Genomic DNA, 27,347 nt, shown 5'->3' on the forward strand with positions numbered 1-27,347 from the left:
GGTCTCAGGAGAGTTGTTCACATCATTAAACTCGCTTCCCTCTCATCCGGTGAGGTGGTCTCCCAGGAGAGGTTAGTGTTACATTGGGGAGCCAGAAGTTAGTACAAGATGGGCAGTGGCAGTGCCTGAACTATGGATAAATAAAGAGTTTAATTTCTGACAATCTGGTACCTGTCAAGAGTACTAAATTCATTATTAAAAAAAAAAAAAAAGGTTGGAAATTGCTGTGCCATTTTTTCCGTGATCAGCATAGCCATGGCTTTCAGGAACATTTTATCTGTATCCTGAAGTTTTAGCTAAAACAGAGGTCCCAAAAGTGTAGGGTGCCCCCCTGTAGAGACATGCAGAGGAACACTGGGAGGGCGCGGCAGGGACAGGCCTGTACCCATGGGGAGCAGGAAGGGAGCATAACCCAGCTCCTCCCCACCCCCTGCTCTGCTCCAGTCCTGCCCCTAGCCACGTCCCAAGCTTCCGGCCCTGCACCTGACCCTGTCCCCAGGCTCAGTGTAGGTCCACACCTGGCCCCTGCCCCAGTCTTGGCACCTGTCTGTGGCTCTGTTCCCAGCCCAGGGACAAGACTAAGGGGAAGGACAGGGATGAGAGTGGAGTTGCAGCTGGCCATGGGTCCAGCTGCTGGCCCCCACCACAGCCCAGCTGCAGCTCCGCTTCTGCCCTCGCTCCCAACCTCGGACCCTGGCTCGGACCCACTCCCGGCCTGAGACCTACCCACAGATGCGGCCCCAGCCTTGGCCCTTACCGTTGTCTGTGTCCCCTATCCCCAGCCATGGCCCCACTCTGGGCCCCAGCTCTGGGGGTGGCAGGGGAGGCACACAGGTGTAAGAGGGGTGTGACCCTCAAAAGTTTGAGGATCACTGAGCTAAAAACAACATTTTAAAAGCAGGAAGATTAAACTTTCCTTGATTTAGCTTTCTAAAAATAAAAGTGTAGAAGATGGTGGTGGTAAAGCAGCTTCATTTTATACAGTGGAAATTGTAATTAATGTGCCATAACAACTACCTTTTGTTGACCTTATACCTTTGAATAATGACTTTATCTGCACTACATCTGTGGTGTATTTGACAACGCCATTGTTCAAACTAAAAATATATATATACTTTACCAAGCTTCTCAGGGAAAAACTAGGAGAAAGTCCATTTGTCAGACATACAGTAGATACTTGACATTTGTTATCTACTCCACTTAGTTTAATTAGAGGCCTTATCTCAGGAGCACATGGTAATGGCAAGCAGTGACCTTGCCCTTTAGCTTCTGCTTCAATGGTTAGTCATTGATAAGACTGCCACAATCCATGAACTAATTATGGATGAAGCTCTTAACTTTGAACATACACCTCTACCCTGATATAACGCGACCCGATTTAACACAAATTCTGATATAACGCGGTAAAGCAGTGCTGGGGTGGGGGGGTGGGGTGGGGGGCAGGGCTGCGCACTCCGGCGGATCAAAGCAAGTTCGATATAACGCGGTTTCACCTATAACGCGGTAAGATTTTTTGGCTCCCAAGGACAGCATTATATTGAGGTAAAGGTGTATTAGAAAGACCTGGTTGAATGACAACCTGCCCTGTCAGTTGGTTCTGCTTTTTCTGACTGTGTTTGTGGTTTGGCATGATTGAAAGGTGAATTTGGCAGAGTCTGATCTCAGGTGTAGAAAATGCCTCATCACAAGGACAGATTGATGTAGTATGAGACTCCCGGGATAAAATGAATTTGGGAATTTTGGCTATGTACCAATCTCACTACTCAATGGAATTCCTGGCTGAGCTTGTTGAACCTGCTACCGGAGTCACTGACTGACACCCAGATCCTCAAAGGCATTTAGATGCCCAGCTCCCATTGATTTAACCTTTGAGGATCTGAGTCTGAAATTTCTTCATGGGGGTGACTTCAGTATCATTCACCATGCCTCTTGTGGATTTGTTTGAGACTTCCTGGCTTCTAAGTGGTGTCTGACTCAGCTTATGCTCATGTGTACACCACACATCTGATTTAGAGACAGAACTGGAAATAGGGTGGATTTAAAATAAAACTACACCTTAATCATGATCAGATCATCATTGCTTTTTGCTTGAGATCAGAACTTTTCTAAGCTCTGTCAAGGTGGTGGATCTTTCCAACTAAGGTACTTAGATGGCCCCCATCTTCATAGTAGCTGAGTACCTCACAATCTTTTGATTTATTTATCCTCACCTCCCTTGTGGGAAGTATTATCCCCATTTTATAGATGGTGCACTGAGGCATAGAGACACTAAGTGACTTTCCCAAAGACCCCAAGAGTCTGTGGCAGAGCAGGAAATTGAACCTGGGTCTCCCAAGTTCCAGGCTAGCCCCCTGAACAATCGGCCTAATTACCTTAACCAAACTTCCTCTCCTGATCTGTTTCTGTGGCCCATCCTCTGGGCCTAAAGTTTCAGAATATTCTGAGGAAATTTAGTCATCTGGGGAGCTTTGTATTTGATCCTATAGGGTATTAAAGCTGTCTGTTTTCTGTGACCTTTGACACACTGGGATTGTGATCAGATTTGCCTTTGCAGCACCCCCTTGTGGCCCATCAGGGCACGACTCACCCAGCTGCATGTCTCTGTAGGTCGGTTCACTCTCTTCTGCAGGGGTTGATGTAGCAGTGCTTTAGCCATCTGGCCAAGGCACACATCAGTCCTTTTGGGATGTTAAGGTCCAAACAAAGTCAGGAAAAACCACAACTCAAAACCAGGCTCATCCAGTGAACCTTCAGCAGGATCTCACCCATATGTTTAGAGCTCATCTTCAAACAATCAGTATTCCAGCCAGTCTCCCAAGGTCTGGTTGTTCCTTCTGCCAGGAGGCTCAACAAACCATCAAGCTATCTCAGGCTACACTACAGCTATTGTTGGCATAATTTATGTGGCTCAGGGTGGGGGTTTGAATAAATCACCCTTCTGAGCGACATAAGTTACACCAACATAAGCGCTGGTGTGGACGGTGATATGTCAGCGGGAGAGCTTCTCCCGCCAACATAGCTTCTGCTGCTCGCGGGGGCTGAAGTAATTAAGCTGACAGGAGAGCTCTCTCCCATCGGCGTAGAGCAGTTACATTACAGCCTCAGAGGAATTTGTCTGATAAAATGATGAGCAACCAGTGTGGGAGGGAAGCTAGATTGGAAGTTGGATCTCCAACTTAAGTATAGAATGATCAATACCACCACCAACTATAATGTACGCTATCTGTGCGTCCGTGTATTTGTAGGTAAGTATAGATTTTTGTTGTTTTTGTTGCTCAGGCAATCAACCAATTTGTAAGCTTTCCTTTGCTATACCTGGCCCCTAATGGTCTGTCCAATAGGATCCTCAGGTTTTCCTGTAATGCAAATTTTTAATATTACACGAAGACCAGGCAGTGAGAAATGATGGAAACAAACGAGCTCGTATCTGAGATATTTCATTTCTAAAACTGGAGATTCAGGCCTGCAAGGGGGCATTTTATATTTGGTGGAAGCTGCAGGTTCAAGGACAATTTCAGGCTGCTCCCAGAGCAGTGGGGAAACCTGACCCATTGCTGAACTGACACTGAAGACATAGTCTCTTTTGAGTGCCTGTGCAGAACTCCCATTAGCATTGTGTATGAAAGGAAGACTACATCTTTATTAGGTTAACCCCTTCCATGCATCTATTACAGATATTGACATCTGCTTCAGGGCAAATTGATCATTTTGACCTTCTCATCTGAGGAAATTTATCTCAGCACAGCCCACAGTTATGACAAGGGGGTTAAATTACATAGAAATGGAAAGAAATATTTCAGAATGAAGGGGTTGGCAATGGCTGCTGAGACAGGGAACAATGAGGCTTAAGATTTAATGTTAAAAAAAGGAGGACAGGCTGAATTTCTTTGCCATATAGTCATTGGAGCTCTGCCCATGTTTCAAAATGTCAAAAAACTTTGCAGTCTTGGCTTAATAAATTAATCAGCTGATTAAACACACACAAAATAACAAAGAAAAGACACTAAGCTACTTTAGGCCTGATCCTGCAGAACCTTATTCAAGCAAGTGGTCTCACTGACTTCAGTGAGACCACTTGCGTGAGTAAAGCTTGGAGGACTGAGCTTTTTCCACTTACCTAATCGGTTTAAGTATTTATACTGTATTTATCACCATGGTAGCTTTAAAAAATAGCATGGCACATTGATTGCAATGGGAAAAACCACCAGCTCCATTACCACACTTCATTACTTGCTCAATGCACCATTCTGAATACACTTTGTTGTAAACTACACCCAAAGGATGTTTTGCAGAGTGGTTCATATCACATGCCCTAACTTTTCCAATTCCATTTCAGGTGGATATGTTGCTAATAGTCTAGCAATCATGATGGATGCACTTCATATGCTAACTGACCTCAGTGGTATTCTTTTGACTCTGCTTGCTTTGTGGCTGTCTGCAAAATCTCCCACAAAAAAGTTCACCTTTGGATTTCACCGCTTAGGTACGTAACTGCCAGAGTTTACTGTTATAGCAGTGTTGTAAATGATAACTATGAGGAAAGTTTGACTGCAGAGCTGTAGTGTAGAGCATTAAATAACTATCAGAAATGAGGTTATGTAAATCTAGAAATTTTAGGGGCCTGATTCTTATTTACACGAAGGGCCCTTTACAATGCTCTGTCCATAGCAGGCGGCAGAGAGATGGCTATGCTGGTTTTATGACACCTGGGAGTTTCCCTAGGCAGAGTGGCACAAAAGTGACTGACGGGGGCCCATGATTTGACCTGGTCCCCCCAGCCCAAGGTTGTGTTACATTGGTAGCCCTTCCTGGGAGAGGTTCCACTGCTCCTACCTGTGCTGTAGCTATTTGTAGGTTCAAATCGGAGACTACGTTGTCCTTGGCTGTCAGACCGTAATCTTTCATGAGAACTAACATCACTGAAAAGTTTAATAAAATACCCAAAGTGGCAGGCATGTCTTTTTTTCCCTTTCTTTATTACTTTGCTGTGAATTCAGATGAGTGATGTGGAGAAGGCTCTATTTCTGTTGGTAGTATTTTTTTAATAACTGTGCATTAGAGGCCTATTTAGGAAACTCATGCCACAGTGATTATTTCATGTTAAATTATGTAGGAAAAGTACAGCCTTTTCCTTGCAAATAACTCAGCATAGTGATGCATCATCACCTGAATAAGAATCTTCCAGTCTAAAGACTTGTCTACAGAGAGTATGTTGAACATATATGGCTACTGAAATAGCAGCATTGATGTATAAAGCCTTCAGTTAGGTCTTCACTTCAAAGAATGTATTCTTAACATGGGGTAACTAACCCCAGTTAGCTGACTCAGGGTAAAATTGCAGCAAAGACAAGGCAATTTTTAACTTGGGTGAGCAGCTCAAGTTAAAGCCTGTAGGGGAGCCTAGAGTTGAATTTGAGATGCTAACACAAGTTAAAAGCCGAGTTGTTATGTCTTGGCTACTATTCGAATCTGGGCTAGCTAACCCAGCTTAAGAATGCTTTCCCCTCCCCCCCCCCCCCCCCCCCCAGTGATCACGTAACTTTGGTGGAGACACAGTGCACTTGCAGGGATGCTGTTAACTCCAGATTGAAACTCAGGTAGACTAAGGCCTGGTCTACACTGGGGGGGAGGATCGATCTAAGTTACGCAACTTCAGCTATGTTGAATAATGTAGCTGAAGTCAGCGTACTTAGATCGACTTACCTGTAGGGTGACCAGACAGCAAGTGTGAAAAATCGGGACGGGGGTGGGGGGTAATAGGAGCCTATATAAGAAAAAACCCCAAATATCAGGACAGTCCCTATAAAATCGGGACATCTAGTCACCCTAACTTATCGTGGTGTCTTCACTGCGGTAAGTTGATAGCTGAGGCTCTCCCGTCGACTCCGCCTGTGCCTCTTGCCCTGGTGGAGTCCTGGAGTTGATGGGAGAGTGCTCAGTGATCAATTTATCGCTTCTAGACTAGATGCAATAAATCGACCCCCGCTGGATTGATCGCTGCCCGTTGATCCAGCGGGTAATGTAGACAAGCCCTAAGGCCTGAAAGGATTAAAGGAAAATCCAGAAGGATTTAACATCACTTCTCTTTTAATCCCAACCTGGTTTCCATGGAACTTGATGGCAAAACCCTGTTTACTTCAGTGGGAACAGAACCTTGTGTGGAAATGGAATCTGGCAAATTCAGAGTTAAGTTTTTAGTGCTTGACTTAGCTCTTAGGAATGAAAGTTTATTTAGCTTTCTGTCAAGTTGGTTCTGATGAGTGGGTGATTTTACAGCTTGTATTCTAAATGCTGCTTGTTGCTCCCAAGACATGGGCCTTGCCTAAGGAATCTAACAAGGGTAGGACAGGAAATTTATCCTACAAGCCAGTGACAAGGCTCAGAGTGGATGTGCAGCCACTCCATTGTCCATAGCAATAGTGGCTGTCCAAGCAATTAGGACCCCTGTGCACCCCTCAGTTTTGAAAGATTAAGTTTAAGATGACGAAGTCTATTGAGCCAAATAGACTACTCCGCTGGCCCATCACAACTCCTATCATTATATCAATGTTATCTGTATTGCAGAAGCACCTGGAGGAGCCCCATGTGCTTGGTGTGGTACATACACACAGTGTGGTAACAGGCAATCACTGTCCCAAAGTGCTTACAATCAGTGGGCCAGACTTACTTATGCTGAGTCGTACTGTGATGGGGCGAGACTCACCGGCACAGCACCTCCTGCTGGTTGTCCAGGGAATTAGCTCTTTTCCAGCTCCGGAGTGCCCTTTGCCAGCTGATGTCTCACCTGCCGCTGGCCTTTGCCCAGGGGTTCTGCCCACCGCAGCAACCCACAATCTGGGTCTCCCCACCCAGGGGAACCCCTAACTCCCACCTTGCCTCAGTGGCTACTGCCAGTCACCATCTAGCTCCTGCTCACTGGGCGGACTGCAATCTGTAAACCACTCATCATTGGCAAGGGGGGTTGGACCAGCTGCCTCTGCCTATTCCTGGGTCACCCCTCTGCAGCCCTAGTACCCTTGAGGGCCCTTAACTCAGCCTGCAGCCTGGGGCTTAGGTAGGCTGGAGCTCCCCAGCTCCCTCTGCCCTTCCCCAGTACTGTGCCACCCTCCTCAGCTTCCCAGGCAGCCAGGGCCTTCTCTCTCAAGAGGCTAGAGAGAGCAGGGCTGGCGCAACCCATTAGGCGACCTAGGTGGTCATCTAGGGCGCTACAATTTGGGGGGCGGCGACTGCGGCGGTATTTTGGCGGCGGGACCTTCTGCTGCCTCTGTGGGGGGCGGCATTTCAGGACCTTCCGTCGTCTAGGACAGCAGAAAAGCTGGTGGCGCTCCTGAGAGAGAGAGAGTTTCAGTCTCTGCCCTCAGCCCTCTTATAGGGCCAGCTGTGGCCTGATTGGGACATGGCCCCAACTGTGGCTGCTTCCCCCAATCATTTCGCCACCACAGCCCTCTCCAGGGCTGCTTTAATCCTTTCAGGGCCAGAGCGGGGTGACGACCCCGCTACAGGTACCTTACTTCATGAGTAGTCCTATTGACTTCAGAGGGGTTCCTTTGGAAAATAAGGCACCACTCACTGTGAGTGATAGTCACCACAATCTAGCCCTAAATACACAAGGCACACAAAAAGAGTGTGAGAAAGGAAGTGTTGACCTGTTTTACAGAGGAGGACGTGATACACAGAGAGGTTAAATAACTTGCTCAAGATCATACAGGAAGTCTGTGGAAGAGCTGTGTCTCAGTCCAGTATAGTCTTGCCAGGTATCTGGTTTTTCACCGGAATGCCTGGTCGAAAAGGGACCCTGGATGCTCTGATCAGCACTGCTGACCAGGCCACTAAAAGTCCAGTTGGTGGCACAGCGGGGTTAAGGCAGGCTCCCTGCCTGCCCTGTCTCCGTGCAGCTCTCAGAAGCAGCTGGCACATCCAGCTCCTAGGCTCAGGGGCGGCCATGGGGACTCCACATGCTGCCCTCGCCCTGAGTGCTGGCTCCACAGCTTCCATTGGCAGAGAATTGCGGCCAATGGGAGTTGCGGGGATGGAGCCTGTGGGGGTGGGTAGCGCACAGAGCCCACTGGCCCCTCTGCCTAGGTGATGGACATGCCGGCCACTTCTGGGAGCTGCCTGAGGTAAGTGCTGCCTGGCCAGAGCCCACACCCCGAACCCCCTGCCCCAGCTCTGAGCCCCTTCCCACACCCAAACTCTCTCCCAGAGCCCGAAACCCATCCCACACCCCAACCCCCTGCCCCAGCCCTGAGCCCCTTCCTGCACCCAAACTCCCTCCCGGAGCCTGCACCCCACACCCCCTGCCCCAGCCTGGAGCCCCCTCACACCCCAAACCCCTCATCCCCGGCCCCATCCCAGAGCCACAACCCCAGCCAAAGCCCGCACCCTCCCTGCACTCCAACCGCCTGCCCCAGCTCTGAGCCCCCTCCTTCATCCTGAACCCCTCATTTCTAGCCCCACCCCAGAGCCCGCACCCCCAGCCGGAGCTCTCACCCCCACCTCCTGCCTCAGCCCGGTGAAAGTGAGAAAGGGTGGGGGAAAGTGGGGAAGGGGCCTCGGAGAAAGGGCAGGGCAGGGGCGGGGCCTCTGGGAAGTGGTGGGGCAGGGGTTGGGGCAAGAGCGTTCAGTTTTGACTGATTAGAAAGTTGGCAACCTAGTCCAGTGCCTTAACCACAATACTATCTTTCCTCTCTACTCCATGCTACTGGGGAGAGAAGAATCTCAGAGAACTCTCCTGTGTGCATGGGTTTTCCTATACAACCTTTATTTCCCTGTGCAGCAGCAATTCTGTTGTGTTGAGGACCTTCCAGGACCACAGAGGAAAGGAGACAACATTTGTCCTAGTATGTGCTACATATTCTTGAGTTCTAATTCTGACTCTGATATGATTCTTTCTGTGGTCTTGAGCGAATTACTTAACATCTCCCTATTTTAGGCATCTGTAAAGTATAAGAATTATTTACCAACCTCAGGTGTTGGGAGGATTAATTAGTTCATGGTTGTATATAACCATGAAGATGAAAAGTGCTTTTTATGTTGTAACTGTATTAATTAATAATGTATGATTGCAGGTCTTGAATTGTAAACATTTTAACAGGAACTTTAACTTTTTATGCTTTATGAAATATCAGGCTTTACTATTTCTGCTTTACTGTGGTTTAAAATACAAGCTTTTACGATGAATTCCAAAGTCTATTTTAGCTCAGTACTTACATAATGTAATGAAGTTTACAATTCATATTTCAGATTTTATAGCAGTAGGTAGCAAATTCATTAGCTTCATCACCTAACCTTACAGCCCTATGCCATTAATTAGTCACTCAAGCAATACTGCGTAATACGATACAGTAGCAAGGTTCATTGGGGTTCTAACAAGAAAGGGTTTGCCAGCATTTCCATTAGAATCATTTCTTTCAAGAGTTTTTAATTTTGTTGTATGAGTTACCTTTACACTGAAACATGACCTTTCAGGTTTGTCCCAGAGCACTTTTGGGGCAATATGAATACACACAGAAGTCTCTTGGGTACTGTTTTGAGTTATTAAGCCTCATTTAAAAAAAAAAGTAAAATTTGTTCAGAGCTTTTGTATGCACTTAGAGCTCAAAAACTAATGTGTATATAGAAAGTGACCTGAGACCAACCTAAGACAAGAATGAAGGGTCAGAGAAGTTCATTTTAAAAAAATGGAAAGCTATTTTTTTTTAATCATTTTCTTGAAAATATTTGACAATCCTGGAAACTTTCACTAAAATTGCTCTGGGCTCAGCAGAAGACTTGCATCTCATTGGGATTTTTTTGCACTAGCAACAAATATTTGAGAGTTTATGTAGCGGAAGAACAATTGTGGCTCAGGGATTTTTCCACAGCTTTTCCATGGGAGCTTAGTTGGCTCTAACTCAATTATTCTGCTTTCAGCTTATGTAATGCTTCTCATTCAAGGATTTCGAAGCACTTTACAAACATTAATTCAAGGAACCTCAGAGTACCTCTATGAGTGATCTAAGTATAGTTTTCATTTTACTGCTGGGGGCACGTAAGAGGTTAACATATACAGTACAAGGATTTACTTGCTTAATCTGAGGCACCCAAATTTGATCATTCTGTCCTAAGTGCCCAATGCCACACAAATCAGTTGTAGAGCTGGTAATGGAACAAGAGATTCCCCAGCTCTTCATGATACATTCTCCTAAAAGTCTTATACATGTAACCCTTGTGCCCATCTAAGTTGGCAGCAACAAGGGCCGGGTTCTGTATCTAGAGGTTCCGTTTCAATAACGCAATGCAAAACCAGCTCGAGCCCCCACCCAGTGACCTGGGACAATTACATACCACCCCCTGGGCGCCTCTAAGAGGCAATACTTCCCCTCTCGCAAGCACGGAGTCTGAGTGTAGCAGAAAATGTTTAATAACATGAGGTAAACAACATCAGCATTAAATTGGAAAAACACCACAAACAGGATTCATAACACAAACCATGAGCAAAAGACCCACCCCAGCAAATTGGGCTGTGTCCTTTCCCTTTGGTTCTTGAATCCAGCAACCCAAAAATCACCCAGAGTCCCAAAAGTCCAACAACCCCCAAAGTCTCTGTCCCTGGTCAGTGCAGCCCCAGAGTAAAATGGGGGCACACAGGGTGTTAAGGGGGACCTTACGTGATCCAAGGCTGGCTGGCCGTCTCTCCGTGGGGTTCCGCCGCAGCCTTCACCACGAGGCAGTCCACTTCCTGCTGTCCCACGAGCTGCTCTGCTCTACGAGCTGCTCCGCTCCGCTCACCGACCTGTGAGCTGCTCCAGCCGTCTCCGCAAATGGCTCCGCTCACCGACCTGTGAGCCGCTCCAACCGTCCCTGCAAACGGCTCCGCTCGCTGTTCCTTGGGCCGCTCCAACCGTCCCCGCAAGGCTCCGCGCCGCTCGCTGCTCCTCCAGCTGTCCCTGCAAACTGCTCCGCCAGCCACTTAGCAATATAGCTTCAGGCTCCCCCACTATTTAACACAGCTCTTAATAACTTTAGCTCTTTTGTGATTTCAGCTCTTACTGATTTCAGCTCGTAGTAGGGGAAGCACCAGTGCTGGTGCAGCATTGGCCTAAAGTGAATTCATCTTAGCAGCCTGTAAGTAGACTCCTAATGGAATCAAAGTTAGCTCTGACATTCAACAGTGGAGAAAGGAGATGGTGGAATTGGTGTTTCAAGCCCTCAAAGGGGGGCCATACCATCAGGTACAAATACCTGTCCCCATCCTCTCCCCATTCACTGGGTTGTGGAACCCATGTCCCTTGTCTAGCGAGTGCTACTTAGGTGATGGTGAGACACTGTGTCATAAAACAGTTTCATTGTCCTTGATTCACATAATCAGGGTAACAACACTTTATTCCTCCTGCCCCAATAACAGAGAAACTGGGGATCCCACCCCATCCAAAGTAACCACTATCAGTTGCTGTTGTCTCATGCCAGGCGGGTGGGTGTGCCTATGCAAACAAGATCAGCCCCTGGAGTTCTTTTCCACACTTGCCATAATTCACCACCAGATGTCAGGGTAGAGCTCATCCTGACTCTGCTTATATACATTAAGAACCTTGTTATCAAATAATTTAACCCCACCATTAGTCTGAATTTCATGAAAGATATTATATAGAGAGAGCAGCGAATAATAAAAATCCAGCAAAAGAGAGTGAGCTTCACGGATTCTGAATAGAAAGGACCCTTTCCAAAAAAGCTGAAAATATACATTCAAGCCATCTCATGGCTTCTTAAACTGATGCACTCTGCACTTATTTTTTTAGCTCTGTACATACATCCGAAGATGTGGGTATTCACCCACAAAAGCTCATGCTCCTATACGTCTGTTAGTCTATAAGGTGCCACAGGACTCTTTGCTGCTTTTACAGATCCAGACTAACACGGCTACCCCTTTGTTATTTTTTTAGGTTACCTCTATAGATATTAAAGTAGGCAACATTACAAATACAATTAACAGTATTTCTAAAACTCCAGCTTTTAGAGCTCTGAATTTCCAATACTTGAGAGAGCATTTTCATTTGTAAAAGGATTCCAGCAGCATCTAGCACATTAGCACTATTGATTATCTGTTTGCATTTCAGAGGAAATTAGCACTGCTATCACCTATTCCAACGCTATTTAAATGCAGAATGTATGTTGTGTTTTAGGCTTAATTCTCTTTGCAGCAATGAAAAGGAAGTGGATAAACTCAGAATCCTAGAATGGTTAGAAAAATGGGGATGAAATATGGACAGAACATGCAAGTTTGGAATGGGTTACACTAGGGGTTGGCAACATTTGGCACGTGGCTCGCCAGGGTAAGCACCCTGGCGGGCCGGGCCAGTTTATTTACCTGCTGACGCGGCAGGTTCGGCCGATCGCGGCCCCCACTGGCCGCGGTTCGCCGTCCCGGGCCAATGGGGGCGGTGGGAAGCAGCGGCCAGCACATCCCTCGCCCGCGCCACTTCTCGCCGCCCCCATTGGCCCAGGATGGCGAACCGCGGCCAGTGGGGGCCACGATCGGCCGAACCTGCCGCGTCAGCAGGTAAATAAACTGGCCCGGCCCACCAGGGTGCTTACCCTGGCGAGCCGCGTGCCAAACGTTGCCGACTCCTGGGTTACACCTTTAAAACCAAAAGTACTTCAGTTTATCCATGATTTAAGTGGAAATGTCCCTTTTCAGCTAACTGATTTAACCATAGATAGAGAATTTGACAACTCTCCATTGCTGGTGAGATTATGTCAATAGTTACTGAATTGATTGATCCATTTAGACAGTGCTTGGTTAATTTAATGAGAAATGAAGGATTGCAGCCAGATCAAATTTACATTGCCAGCAAGAAAGGGATCTCATTATAATCTGTTGCCAGGAAAAACACTGGTTTCAGGCAGCTACAGAGAAAATTGCTTTGAATTAAAACAAAAATAATAAGTACTCTGCTGGTGTATGGTAATGGAATGTGATTCATATGCCAACATTTCACATGACTGACGAATCTATGAAACTATGTTGTTTTAAGGACATCAACATGAATAATTTGTTTCATAAAGAACTCCAGAAATTGCATGGATAACTCCAGGATTTTTTAAGATGAGTATCTTTCTGAAATCATCTGAGATCATGATGGCTGCCTCTCAGAGCCTGGCTAGAGCTTTATAATACTGATTCTTATCCAGGCAGTGATAAACTGAACAGCTGAGTGCGTTGGTTTGAGTTTCTTCCTGCCAACCTGATTTTAAAATTCAGCCTATGGACCAAGTGATTCTGTTGACATCAAAAGCTCTTTCAGAGGACACTTTTTACTATCATGTTGAATGAGTAAAATTAAGACAATTCCTTGGTAGAAACAATACATTCTGCAGCCATCAAAGAAACATTGTACATGCTGACAGATCTAAGACATGGGGAGAACTGAGGCAGCTGTCAAATGCCAACACAGAACAACACTGTTGAAGTATATTATGCATCTGAGGCTAGAATTTTGCTCCAGCTGTGAAAGAATCCATAGCAACATGTGTGGAACACAAAGAAATAACAGCTACACGTCTACATCTCGAAGAACAAATGAATATCAACTCTGATCTTTGAGGTGTTGATACAGAAAGATAGAGGCTCTGGTAATTAACTGACAATGAGATTTTATCAGCAGTCCTGAATGACATTTTTAATTATTACAAATAATAATGATACAAATCATGCATACAGTCCTGCAGATTTATATGCATTATAGGCTGGTCTGGTGGCGCCATCTCTTAAGATTTTCCCAACACTACCCATTATAAGACCCCGTTTTCAGTTACTTATGAAACTTTGCCAGACTTGACCAGTTTTCCATGCCAGGGATCTGCCTCAGGCTGAATATTTTGCAGTAAATAAAGCCTGTGGCCATACACTGAACAATGAGGAGAAAACAAAATACTGAATAGCTGATTATTAAGTGAACACCATCCATCCTGTGCACTGAATTAGGCAGAGGTCCTGTGGAAAAAAAATAGCATATGATCATGTTATTAAAGATTGTATTATAATGCATACAAATAAGGATGGCAAATTAAGATTGCACAGGCAACTTAATTCCCCAACTTCTGAGTGCTTGACTTTGCAACCTTAATAATGTTCTTTTAACCTAGTTATTTTGTGTGTAACATTAAGCTATCTTTACTGACAGTCCAAGCTCCTTGAGCAGGTAATAACATTACAAATGAACATAAGAATGGCCATACCGGGTCAGACCAAAGGTCCATCTAACCCAGTATCCATCTACCGACAGTGGCCAATGCCAGGTGCCCCAGAGAGAGTGGACCTAACAGGCAATGGTCAAGTGATCTCTCTCCTGCCATCCATCTCCATCCTCTGACAAACAGAGGCTAGGGACAAGGAAGAGGACAAAATTATAACAAAATTCCAAGGAATTGTGAAGCAGTGGATTGCTTCCAATAATATGTAACCTGGCTAGAGTTAAATTGTCCATCTCCCCCACAGTTTCAACCAGTTTTTAAGAAACAGTTTAACTTTGCTGTAAAAACTGTTTTGCTAATATAGTTATGCAAACCTGTGTGGATGGGGCTTAGAATGTTCAGCTGTTGTTGAGACCAAGCAATTATGTTAACAGCAAACATATTTTAATAACAATGTTTAAATCCCGTTTCCTAATATGGGAAAAATTGTCGTACAGATGGTGCCAAAGTAACACAGGTTGTTTACAGTTTCTGTTATCAGGGAATCAGGAGGAACAAAAAAAAAACCCCAAAACAAAACAACAACAACAAAAGAATGTAAAGAACAAGCCTCTCTCATTGAGTTCTTCATGCTGTAGTTACAGTAACATGCAGATATTCTAAAAACTGCCTATGTGGATCTTATAAAATGCACATTCTAAGATAATCAGCTCCGTGTTTTATAGGCTAGTTGAATTACAGTACCTACACACTAATTGCTCCTCCTCCGAGGAAGTCCCCCAGGCAGTTACACCAGTGAGGTTCCTCTGTGCAAGGCTCTGTGTAGGAGCATGCAGACACTCTATGTGGCAGAATGCTGAGCGGACTCCTCCATTGGATAGATCCTTCCATCCTCTTCCCTTCCTGAGAAAGAAAGATGCATCAGGACCCACTGAAGCAGTCTCTGTGGAGTGGCTGCAGACACACTTCATAGCTTCAGTGTGCAAGGAGATTTTTCTCTCTACATCCATCCAGTGCCTGGCTACTTGGCTACTTCTACAGCATGGTAGACTTCCAATATGGTTAAACAGTTTGGGCTTACAATTTAGACAGGAAAGAACTGTGTCCCTAAATTATGCTACAGCCTTCAACAGCTTTTGATTCCTTCCTCCCTAGTCCCCATCAAGGCCCTATGCGCCAAGCCCTGCTGCTCACACTCAGTATTTGGGATGTGAATTTGCATAAAACAGAAATCTCTAAAGGGTCCCCAAACCCTAAGGAATGGGCCTTTCAGTAACTTATATATATTAGAGCAAATTTATTTTAAAAGTTGGAAATGCTACTTCAAAATCTTGCATGATATTTGTTGTTTGGGATTGGGGCCTGATGCTCCACTTTCTTGCATCCTGTGTGTCATTAACACTTTCGTAAAGCGGCTGTATAATGTCACCAGATCAGCATAGCAGTGTTTTACACCCGCTTTGTACAGGCATAATCATTACAAAAGCTGCCAGGCACTGCAGAATCAGGCCCTTTGATTCATGTGTTTGTTCATTTTTTTAATTTTCTTTTGATTTAGAGTAAATGAAAAGCACTCATATACAAACTCTGTAGGCCCTGCCAGTTATTTAAAATTACAATACCAAAATGCAATACAATCAAGGTTAACGATACTCTTATCTCTCTGAAAAGTAGAGATTCGTTAGCCATTAGGTAACAGCATATCATAGGAAATACAGCAGATTCGTTTAACACTTTATAACAAGACTGTACAATAAATAATATATACACAGCTCTCAAGTGTTTTGCTCCCAGTATGTATTCTGATTTTGTACTGTGCTGCAGTGACTATCATCTTCTTTTGTCTTTGTCTCTATCTAAAGCACAAAACTGTGCATATAGAAATCTTTAAAATTATACAGCACCAATTAATAGTTCATGCAAAATATTCAGGTTGATAGAGTGTACATTTAAAAAGTAACTGTGTCTAGTTTACAAACAGGTCAGACTTACGGTTTCAGAGCTCCTACCTTTGGCTACATTGGATCAGGCCTTTATCTGCAACTGCATTAGGCACAGCTTCCAGTTAGCTTGGGAATCTCCTGAACCCACCTAGACATTTTGACCTAAACAGAGGAAATATATTTCCAGGAACAAAGCTGACATGAGAGAGTGTATTACCTGATTAGCACAAATTGTTCTGTTTGCTGACTGTATCTTCTGAATTTGACTTGATTCACAACATATTTTAAGGCATGAGAATCTACTGAAAATCAATTATTGCCTGGTAAAAAACAACAAATGAAATTTTAAATAGGATATAGTAGATCTATAAGTCACTCTTATAATGTTGTTCCCTTTTTGTTTGCAGAGGTGTTGTCAGCCCTTGTTAGTGTATTGCTGGTATATATCCTAATGGTGGTGTTCTTATATGAAGCTGTTCAAAGAACTATCCATATGGACTATGAAATTAATGGAGATATAATGCTCATTACAGCAGCTGTTGGCGTTGCAGTAAACTTGATGTAAGCTTTGTTTCCCTACATTGATATTCCTTGTATACATTTACAAAATATAATATATAGATGAATTCATTCACAGTCTGTAATATTTATTTTTATTGAATCAGTCTCAATCACTTGGGAATTTTATTTGTATGCTAGCGTGGTTTGTTGGGTCTCTTCATGCTCCCAAAATGAGACATGCAGTAGTAATGATTGTAATATTTTTCTCCATCCTTTGGTCATAATATTTATAAATCGCCTCACTCTTATTCCTTTTCCTTTCATTTTCAGAATGGGATTTCTACTGAATCAGTCAGGTCACCTTCATTCCCATTCACACTCCCAAGTACCTGCATCAAACACTCCTAACACAGCCCACGGGCACACCCAGGGACACAGCAGCCTTGCAGTGAGAGCAGCATTTGTACATGCCCTGGGGGACTTGGTACAGAGTATTGGTGTGCTTGTAGCTGCGTACATCATACGTTTCAAGGTAGGACGTTGCTAGTCTTTTGTGACTGTGGACATTTCTTATGTTAACTCCTATACTAGATTAAAGGACCTTTTTTATAAGATAAAGAAATATTCAGTGTTAGTTGTTGTTTTTTAGTAATATAAATTCATCCAAAATGAGTAAAGATTAGACCGCTACCATGCACATATTTTCTAAATATTCTTCAACAGAATATAAAATAAAGTGAGAGGTAAAAGTGGCTGAATCTTACTGGACCAAGTCTTTTTTGAATCTTTACAAGAAGCCTATTTCCTTACATATTCTTAATCTGTACCTTGCAGCCAGAATACAAGATTGCTGACCCTATCTGTACTTACATATTCTCAATACTTGTGGTTTTTACAACAGTCCGAATCATACGGGACACGGGCGTTATTATACTGGAAGGTAAGATCTGTATGAATTCTGTGATACTCTTATTTAATTTTACATGTCAGCTAGCAGTGAAAGTTACATTTTGTGGTAATGGCTAATTCTTTGTTATTTCTCTGTTGTACAAAATGTTCACTCAGTATATTTAAATCATATTGAATAAGTGATCACAGACATCATGGTCCAGATTCTTGGATGGGTTACAACCATTTACATAGCACCACAAGCAGAACCTGGCCACAGAGCCAACTTATCCAGCCATCAGAGGATTGCCCCAGTGTAGGGGGATTATTAGTGGCACAGAGGTGTCTTAATGGCCCTATGCCTTCCCTGCTGCTATATAGGGGGCATGGCTGTGGCTTCCCTTTGCCCCACTTTTGTTTAAGCCGTTGGGGTCACTGGGAGCTGGTATAACTTAGAGCAATCTTCAGGCTACTTTAACTTATGCCAAATTGCTAGGTGTCTGCCTGGCACACAGCTTGCCCAGAATTTGGAAGGCAAAATTGAAATTTGCAGCACCCATTCATGCTCCCTCCTCCAGCCCCAATCCTGTACTATATGCTTCTCTGCCATAGCCAAGCATCTGACTTCACATTGTACTTTAACTTGAAAATTAAATGCTTACAAAACACAAAGAGACAAACCTGGATCAAAAAGCTGTACACACAGGCTGTGTCTACACTAACCCTTTCCCCCCTCAAATTTCCCACCATGGTTATTGCACCATTGGTGCAGTTCTACTGGTGATAGCAACAGTGGAAGCACAGGTGTAGATTGATCATTGCTTTTTAACTATTATGTCTTCTTAGCCTGTGCAGAGCAGATCTAGACAACATGGTGGTTAAAATGCCAGCAGCCTCCAGTGCATTGTTTTAACTAGCAGTTCGACTGTTACTACCCCTAGTGGAAATGCAACTATGGTATCAGTGAGGGAAGTATTAGGGAGAAAGGGCTAATGCAAACATGGCTGTAAAGTTGCCGGGTATCTGACACTCTGCTTTGTTGAATTATGGTTCAAGTCAAAAACTCTGAACAGGGCCTCACCAATCTTGATTGTCAAATGTTTTTTCTTCCTTAATAAATAAATAAATAAATAAATAAAATAATAAAAGGTTCATCGAGAGGGCAAAAATGGTGAACTGTGCCTACAATTAAGACATCTCAATTAGTTCCAGGTTAGTGGTGTTGAGATTTAGCCAAAGAAAATAGATAAGACAACTAACATGTATATCAGATTTTACTTTTGAATTCTAGTTGTTCGTGTAGGCCGCCTGAGGGTACGTCTATACCCAGCCGCTAGTTCGGCGGCTGGCAATCGAACTTCTGGGTTCGACTTATCGCGTCTTGTCTGGACGCGATAAGTCGAACCCGGAAGTGCTCGCCGTCGACTGCAGTACTCCAGCTAGACGAGGGGAGTACCGCGGAGTCGACGGGGGAGCCTGCCTGCCGCGTGTGGACCGAGGTAAGATCAAACTAAGGTACTTCGAACTTCAGCTACGTTATTCACGTAGCTGAAGTTGCGTACCTTAGTTCGATTTGGGGGGTTAGTGTAGACCAAGCCTGACTGTGATGAATATATGTCTGAATTAACTATATTATTACAAGTGATGAAAGGTACTTTTTAGATCTCGTGTACTTTTGGGAACTTTTTGCACTCCATTTTAGCAACTCCAAAAAGGTAGATATGAATTTGTATTGGTTTGTTCTATCAGAGACCATTGCTAAACATCAGAGTCTGTGGGGCTGGGTAGGTTTTCAAAATACATTTAACCTAAGCCACACTGTTAAAGTGGGAATATTAAATTTAAAACATATGTGATTACCTAATATTAGCAGCTAGATTCTATTTTTTAATATAGATTTAAAAGTTGGCGGAGCAGTCTAGTGGCAGCACAATGTGCGGGATTAGAGTTTAGGCCCAGGCTCCTTGGGGCAAGAAATGCAGCAGAAACAGCCATCAGGCACTTACTTATTTAACAAGTAAGCAACTTTGCAACAGCCTTCACCAGAAAGGTCAATGGAGAGTTACTCACTCTAGAGCTGCTCTTTGCATTTAATAAATGTGAGACAGTCTCAGGGCACGTCTACGCTACGGGGCTAAGTTGACCAAAGTTACGCAACCACAGCCACGTGAATAACGTAGCTGGAGTCGACGTACCTTAGGTCGACCTTTTGCGGTGTCTACACCGTGCTGTGTCAATGGGAAAAACTCTCTTGTCAACTACCTTATGCTTCTCGTTCCAGTGGAGTACTAGAGTCGACAGGAGAGGGATCGGCGGTCGATTTAACGGGTCTTCACTAGACCCGCTAAATCGACCCCTGATGGATGGATCGCTGCACATTGATCCCCGGGTAAGTGGAGACAAGCCCTTAGATACTGAGCTCTCAAAAGAAGAGATACTGGAACAGGATCGGCAACCTTTGGCACGCAGCCAGTCAAGGTAAACTCCTGGCGGGCCAAGCCAGTTTGCTTACCTGCCGCGTCCACAGGTTTGGCCGATCGCAACTCCCACTGGCCGCGGTTCACTGTTCCAGGCCAATGGGGCTGCAGGAAGCCGTGGCCAGCACATCCCTCAGCCTGCAGCCCCTTCCTGCAGGCCCCATTGGCCTGGGACGGCGAATCGCGGCCAATGGGAGCCGCAATCGGCTGAACCTGTAGACGCTGCGGGCAAACAAACTGGCCTGGCCCGCCAGGGGCTTACCCTGACGGGCCGCATGCAAAAGGTTGCCAATCCCTGTACTGGAACAAACTAGTTATTTAAGTTGCGACAAGACACCAGTTCCAGAGATAATTCATATAGGAATCCTGAAGGAACTTAAGAATGAAGTGGCTGCATTGCTAAATATATATAATTAAAATCAGCTACTGTACCATAAGACTGGAGGGTAGCTATATTATACGTATATTTTAAAAAGGTGCTAGGGATGGTTATGGGCATTATTTTAATAGTAAGATTATTGGTTGGAAAAATATAAAAATAGCATTAGAAAAATATAGAGTTATAACCATCTACAGTAGATAAACATGGTAGGGACAAAACTACGTCTTGTATAAAAGAAAATCATGTTTCTCTAACATAGTTTTTTTGAGAGCGTCAACAAAATAGTGGATTACTTCTACATATTGATGGGTTCTCAATTAATTACAACCCTTGAATTGAAAGACAGAGGAGTCAATGGAAATAGATTAATGAAAACATTGCTCAATCCTTGTCATCCTATTTGTAAAAAGAGAGCAGAAATAGAAAAGGTTCAGAGAAGAGGAACAAAAATGAATGAGATCCATGAAAAAACTGGTCACACTTTATATTAAGCTTCCATTTATAGTTTATGAAGTATTAATACTCGATTAATAGATGTTTTACTAAATGGTTAAATTGGTTGTTATAAAGTCCAACAGATCAAAAGTTTTTTGTAATCATGTCTTATAATCATCTCTAACACCATCTATACTCCTCATGTCTGTAACATGTAGAGCTGGTTAAATTTCCCAGTGGAAAATATAATTTTTGTCAAAATTGAAAGCTTTCATGAGAAATTGTTCATTCTGGCAATTTTTACAATTTTCTAGTTGTGAGAATCATATTGAAGAATTTGTTTCAAGTTGAAGTTTTGAAATTAAGCAATGCTTTTTCTTTCAAAAGGTGAATTTGAAACATTTTTTCATTTTAAAGGGTTATTTGAAAATAAAAGTTGTCATTTCAAGAGGAAAAAATGTTTCAACACGTTGAATCATTTTGATCAAAAATGCCAACATTTTCATGTTGACATTTCTAGTTTGAAATTTTTGGAATTGTTCATTCCATGTATTTTTTTTAAATATTTTGATTTTCCATTCTGATTCAGAACAGAAACAAAATTTTGAAATGTCGAGACTTTCCATGAGACAAAAATTCCAGTTTCTGACTAGTAACGTGTTCCTAGAATGTTAGTAATCATTTATTAACCTTTATAAATTATTTACGAATGGAATCTTAATATAAAGTGTGACCAAAAAGCTTCCATAGTAGGTTAAAAAGGCAAAGAGTATTTAGAAAGGCTATTAATATGTGGCATGTTGGATCTGTAAATTATTTAGTGACTGGTGTAGGAAGGTCATTTGGTGCTTCTATTCTTTTCCCCCATGACATGATGAAATTAAAAGGCAGCAAATTTCAAAAACCGATAAAAGGAAATATTTTTTATACAACATATAATTAACCTGTGAAACTCACGGTCTCAATAAGATCTTGTGGCAAAGAACATATTAGGATTTTTAAAAAAGGATTAGAAAGTTACATGAATAATATCTGCAGTTACATTAGCTAGAATGAATATTTATAAGTGATATCAATCCTCATGCTTCCAGATGTAAACATCCACCGACTTCTTGGGTTGGGAAGAAACTTTCCCCAGAGGTATGTTATTGCATAATTGTCCACCATGAGGGGGTTTTACACCTTCCTTTGAAGCATCTGGTGCACAGCACTGTCACATGAAGGATTCAGAGAGGGTTGGGACAGTTACCTGGAGAACAAGAATATCCAGACTAATGACAGTAAACACAAAAAATGAGTTTTGGAAGGGATGTGCTTCAAGATCTAAGCCAGTCTCTAGCTAGCAGGAGGTAGAATGAGACTGTCAGGGGTGACTGACTATTCCATAGATGCCTGCCTTGGGGTTTCTTACATTTTCCTCTGAAGCAACTGGTCAAGGCAATTCTTGGAGACAGGATTCTGGACTGGATGGACCCAGGTCTGAGCCAATAGGGCAGTTCTGATGTTACTGGACTGGAAGGATTACTGTCCTGATTCAATGTGGCAATTCCTATGTTCTTTGCTGATAATTTAGATACCACTAGACACTTTAAATGTTACAAGAACTGTTTGTTTGTCTTCTTGTGACCTGTCATAATATTTTACTTTGAAAGTCAGTGTGTATTAATTAGAAACAATTAATTTCCCCTCATTCTTATACTGTAGGGGTTCCAAAGCATTTGAATGTGGACCGAATTAAAGAAGACTTAATGAAAATTGAAGATGTTTATTCAATAGAAGATTTGAATGTTTGGTCTCTCACAGCAGGAAAAACTACTGCCATAGTCCACTTGCAATTAGGTAAGTAACTACATAGTATAGGGGGGGGAGGGATAGTCTCCTAAACCCAGGGTTCTGAGTTCAATCCTTGAGGGGGCCACTTAGGGATCTGGAGCAAAATCACTACTTGGTCCTGCTAGTGAAGGCAGGGAGCTGGACTCAATGACCTTTCAAGGTCCCTTCCAGTTCTAGGAGATAGGATATCTCCATTATTAAATACCTACAATGATACAGCTATAGATAAGATTTAGCTGCAGAAAGAACTTTGACTCTGTCTTTATGTTTCTGATTAAATTGAGCTGTGATGTATGCATTTTGGGAACAAGGCTTTTAACTATCCTTTGCATAGAAAATGGCTTGCTTATAAAATACATAAAACTTCTCCTATCGTGGGTATATTATAGAGAACTGTGCAAGAAAACTCACTGCTGGAAAGATCAGGAGCAAATACCGTTTGATCAGATTCATTAAAAAGGAAAAAGTTGATGCTTTTGCACAGATTGTTTGCTGGCATAAAAAAACACAGTTTTCCCACAGTAGGCGGTAAAACAACATAAGATGCTTTGTATAAAAAAATCAATACAGACCTCTCTAGGGGCTTCATGCTACCCTCCCAAGCCTGATATTGCACCCAGGGAAAAAAATAGTGGGTGCTCAGCACCCACCAGCCATATCTATTTGGCAGCACCCCCGATTAGCTGATTGGAGGGGCTGCCAAACAGCTGTTTGGTAGCTGGGGGAGGGGCGTGGGGGAGGTGGAGAGCAGCAAGTAGGCAGGCGCCTCGGGGAGGGGGCAGAACAGAGGCAGGAAGAGGCAGAGCAAGGGGGGGCACAGGGGAGTGGGTGGAGCCTTGGGGCAGAGCAGGGATGGAGCACCCCCAGGGAAAAGAAAAACTCAACGCCGCGGCCTATGTGCAACACTGTTGTAAGCCTATGAGCAGAAATTCAGTGCCTGGCCAGAACAGCCTGATGCTGGTACAGGTTTGCTAGGTCTCGGAGTGGCTGGTAAGACCGTATGCTGTGCCTGTGTTTTTCCAATGGTGAGGTTGCAAGTGAAAGTCAATGCCAGAGACAGAAGCTGCATTTTGTATCTTTGCTGTTCTGTTCTCTCCCCTTTTGTGTGTGTTTGTCTTGTTTTGTCTTTAGGAAACGGGTTCAGACTTTAACAACAAGAGCAATGACAGCTCCAGCCCATCTTAACTAACTTCTTTTCCTCAAAAAGGACAGTTCTTACCCTCTTTGAAACTATCTTAAAGACTGTCAAACAAGGGCCCTTTTCCTTCTAAAAACTTTATCCAGCTAAAGGGGAAGGGGACAAGGGATGTTGTTAAAATGAACACCTTACTTAATATTTTACCTTTCAAATGCTTTAACTATTTTTCTTATTTTTGGTGTCTTTCATAAAAAAGTTTAAAGGATTTTTAAGGGTGTGTTTCCCATGATATTAAGCAGGCTGAGGTCTCTATATACCAAACCGTGAAGCTTGTTTAAATCTGTTTAATGTTGGACAGTGACTGGGCTATGTTAACACCATTACTCGTTGGGCACATATATTTCAGCTAAATTGAAACAGCAGATATCTGTCCAATACAACACATGAGGGTTTATGTTTAGCAGCTATGTAAAATGTTATATAATACAGCAGTAATGTATTTATCATATTAATCCCTTTTTGTATTGTCCATAGAAAGCATAGACAAAAAATCTTTATCTTTTTTGGCTGACTATCAGATTCTTATTTTTATCAGCGTTAAGGATCTGAGTGCAGGATCAGGGCTGAAGGGCACACGATAATGGGGCAATCATGCCAGCTGTAATGCCTAGATTGTCAGATTTTTGAAGGATGACATGTATTGATAATTTTCTTCCTTTTCCAGTTCCAGGAAGTTCACGTAAATGGGAGGAAGTTCAGTCCAAGGCCAGACACTTGCTGCTGAACACATTTGGAATTTATAAATGCTCTGTTCAGCTTCAGAGTTACAAGCATGAAGTAAACAAAACCTGTGCAAGTTGTCAGAGTTCCAGTGCCTAATTTCATACATTTTGGGAACTGCTGCCTTATTCTTTATCTTGTAGTCAAAGACTAAAGAGCAATAAATGAAAAACTAACATGATTGAATGGAATCCCTTATGTGTGGAGTTGTACCAGTATTTGATGCCAGAGGGAGAACTGGTACTGCAAAAAGTGCAGGAGGTACCCTACAGATAAATGTATTTGCTCTCTCTCGCTCTGACCAATTTATTGTCAGTTCGATATGATTTTCAGACAAAGATGTTTCCACAATATTGTTTACAGGTTGTGATATGGCTCTGCAGATACCTCATCAATTACACTTCAATATTGTCCTTTGTCAATTGTGTACCACTAATGTACCTGTGTTCCAAATGGAGCATAAAGAATTCAGTATTTGACTTAAAAACTTTTAAAAAGTTGATTACGTCAGGGGTCCATAACACTTAAAGATCCCTAAAGTAGTTATACAGTATTTTTGTAATACAGTTTTTAATATGTTATCTTGGAAGGTGGTGCGTACAGTGCTAGCTAAACCATTTGATAAACTGTCTTCAGAAAATTGCCAAATATAGAATTTACTGCACCCATACCAGACATTTAGATTTAATGCAGGCATTCAAAGGTCCAAATCAAGAGGTCCTTACCCAGGCAAAATTTCCATTGTCTAATTAGAGACGTCAGAACTGGACCCAAAATATTTTAAGTGATCAGTTATCTTTCATGTATTTTAGTATGGCATGTATACCTTAGAAGCACTTATTTATTTAATAAAGTTTTGACTCTTAAGATGATTTTATTATTAATGAAATTGAATGTGTAAAACTTTTTAACTTGATTCAAGGGCCAATTAATTAGCATTCATTCTAATTAGAATTAATAAATGTGCTGTAGGAAACATTTTTCATGAAATTGTGAAAAGAAAATTATAGAAACTATGTAACTATAAGGATACTGTCAAATAATCAGACATGTAACACACATAGATATTCTAACAGGAAAGTAGAGAGGAGAGATTTCAGATATATTCCCCAAATTTAGAATTTTAATAATCTGTTAATTTCATTTTTGCATTTCCTTTAGAGAAATACATTCTGTGCATGATGTATGATGTTCAGGTTCCCATGGAACTGAGTCTCACAGGCTCTCCATAAATCCTCTGCACTTTGACTTTATAAGGGGCAAATTTAAACTCAGTCTCTCTGATCTGCCTGTGGTTACAGCCACCATGTATCCTCCTCACTGAAGGCCGGAAGAATATAGACTGCAAAAGCTGAAAAGAAAACCAGAATTTGGCCTCAGATCTCTGTTGCACTTTGATCTCTATCCAGAACTTCCACTGACATCAATAATAGTTCTGTGCATGTATCAGAAAAGATAACTTTTGCCCTACATTGACAGCTTTGCTGCTCAGCTGTAAATACCAAGGCAACCTACTGTTTTAAGACCTGCTACTGTTTCATATTTAATTTCATCAAACTGATTTGTAGCTGCAATTAGGATTAAAACATGGCTTGTTTGCTTTCTCTTGAGGTAGGGAATCAGATGATAAAATTTCAGAGATACTAATTAACAGCACAGTATTAGTTTGGACAAAGTGCACATAACACTGGATTATGTTTGTATTTCTTCCAACAAAGAGGGGGAATGCGACAATACAGTATGCCAGCACCTTCAGCTCAGAGGTAGAGTACCAGTGTCTTTGGGAAGCTAATGCTTCAGTACATACAGTATATCACCAGTAAAGCCATATCACAATTTATGAAAAATTGTGTATCCTTTCCATAAGAACTTTCTGAAAACCAGGTATTTTGCACATACTGGCTATTCAAGTAGGATTTTATGAAGTTGCGGTTTACAGTCAATGTAGTTAGAAGTTGGAGTATGATAAACTTGTATTGTATTTGGAGTTTTTTATTGTAATGATATACTATACATTTGTTTAACTGAAAAAAGCAGAAATATGTTGCTTTACTGTGGGATTTATTAAATCAGTTATTAAACTACACATTGCTGTCTTATAAAATATTTATTCATACTGCTGGCTCTAGCCTATTTCTTTTGATTCCCCTTGCAGTTATGTTTTGTAGTATTCCTTACATGAAGTCGTAGGTGAACTCAGTTTTGAGGTACTATATTTAGATCACTGGCTCACTTCCTTATACAGGGTTGTCATAACTATAAAGGGAAGGGTAACAGCTATCCTGTGTACAGTACTATAAAATCCCTCCTGGCAAGAGACTCCAAAATCCTTTTCCCTGTAAAGGGTTAAGAAGCTCAGGTAACCTGGCTGGCATCTGACCCAAAGGACCAATAAGGGGACAAGATACTTTCAAATCTTGGGGGGTGAGGGGGAGGCTTTTGTTTGTGCTCTTTGTTTGGGAGTTCGTTCGCTCTTGGGACTGAGAGGGAGCAGACATCAATCCAGGTTCTCCACATCTTTCTAAACAAGTCTCTCCTATTTCAAACTTGTAAGTAAATAGCCAGGCAAGGCGTCTTAGTTTTACTTTGTTTTCTCAACTTGTAAATGTACCTTTTACTAGAGTGTTTATCTTTGTTTGCTGTACTTTGAACCTAAGACTAGAGGGGAGTCCTCTGAGCTCTTTAAGTTTGATTACCCTGTAAAGTTATTTTCCATACTGATTTTACAGAGATGATTTTTACCTTTTTTCTTTAATTAAAAGCCTTCTTTTTAAGAACCTGATTGATTTTTCCTTGTT

The 27,347-nt window shown here is 42.6% G+C and overlaps 1 protein-coding gene across 4 annotated transcripts in view; it reads left to right on the forward strand.

The window, feature by feature from the left end:
- Positions 1-26,663, forward strand: part of SLC30A4 (solute carrier family 30 member 4) — a 31,234-nt gene extending 4,571 nt beyond the window's left edge. The window contains exons 3-8 of one of the 4 annotated variants that reach the window (XM_005307274.5): positions 4,337-4,483; positions 16,523-16,676; positions 16,947-17,148; positions 17,451-17,556; positions 22,503-22,637; positions 24,494-26,663. In XM_005307274.5, the coding sequence (XP_005307331.2) occupies positions 4,337-4,483; positions 16,523-16,676; positions 16,947-17,148; positions 17,451-17,556; positions 22,503-22,637; positions 24,494-24,648 (899 nt within the window). In that variant the 3' untranslated portion in view covers positions 24,649-26,663. Of the gene's footprint in view, positions 1-4,336; positions 4,484-13,013; positions 13,137-16,522; positions 16,677-16,946; positions 17,149-17,450; positions 17,557-22,502; positions 22,638-24,493 lie in introns of those variants that run through there. The other 3 variants (XR_010590984.1, XR_010590985.1, XM_065559386.1) reach the window with 3 other exon arrangements.
- The last annotated feature ends 684 nt before the right edge of the window (positions 26,664-27,347 follow it).

Source organism: Chrysemys picta, chromosome 10 (assembly GCF_011386835.1).
Source record: "Chrysemys picta bellii isolate R12L10 chromosome 10, ASM1138683v2, whole genome shotgun sequence".
NCBI classification, from domain to species: Eukaryota; Metazoa; Chordata; order Testudines; family Emydidae; genus Chrysemys; species Chrysemys picta.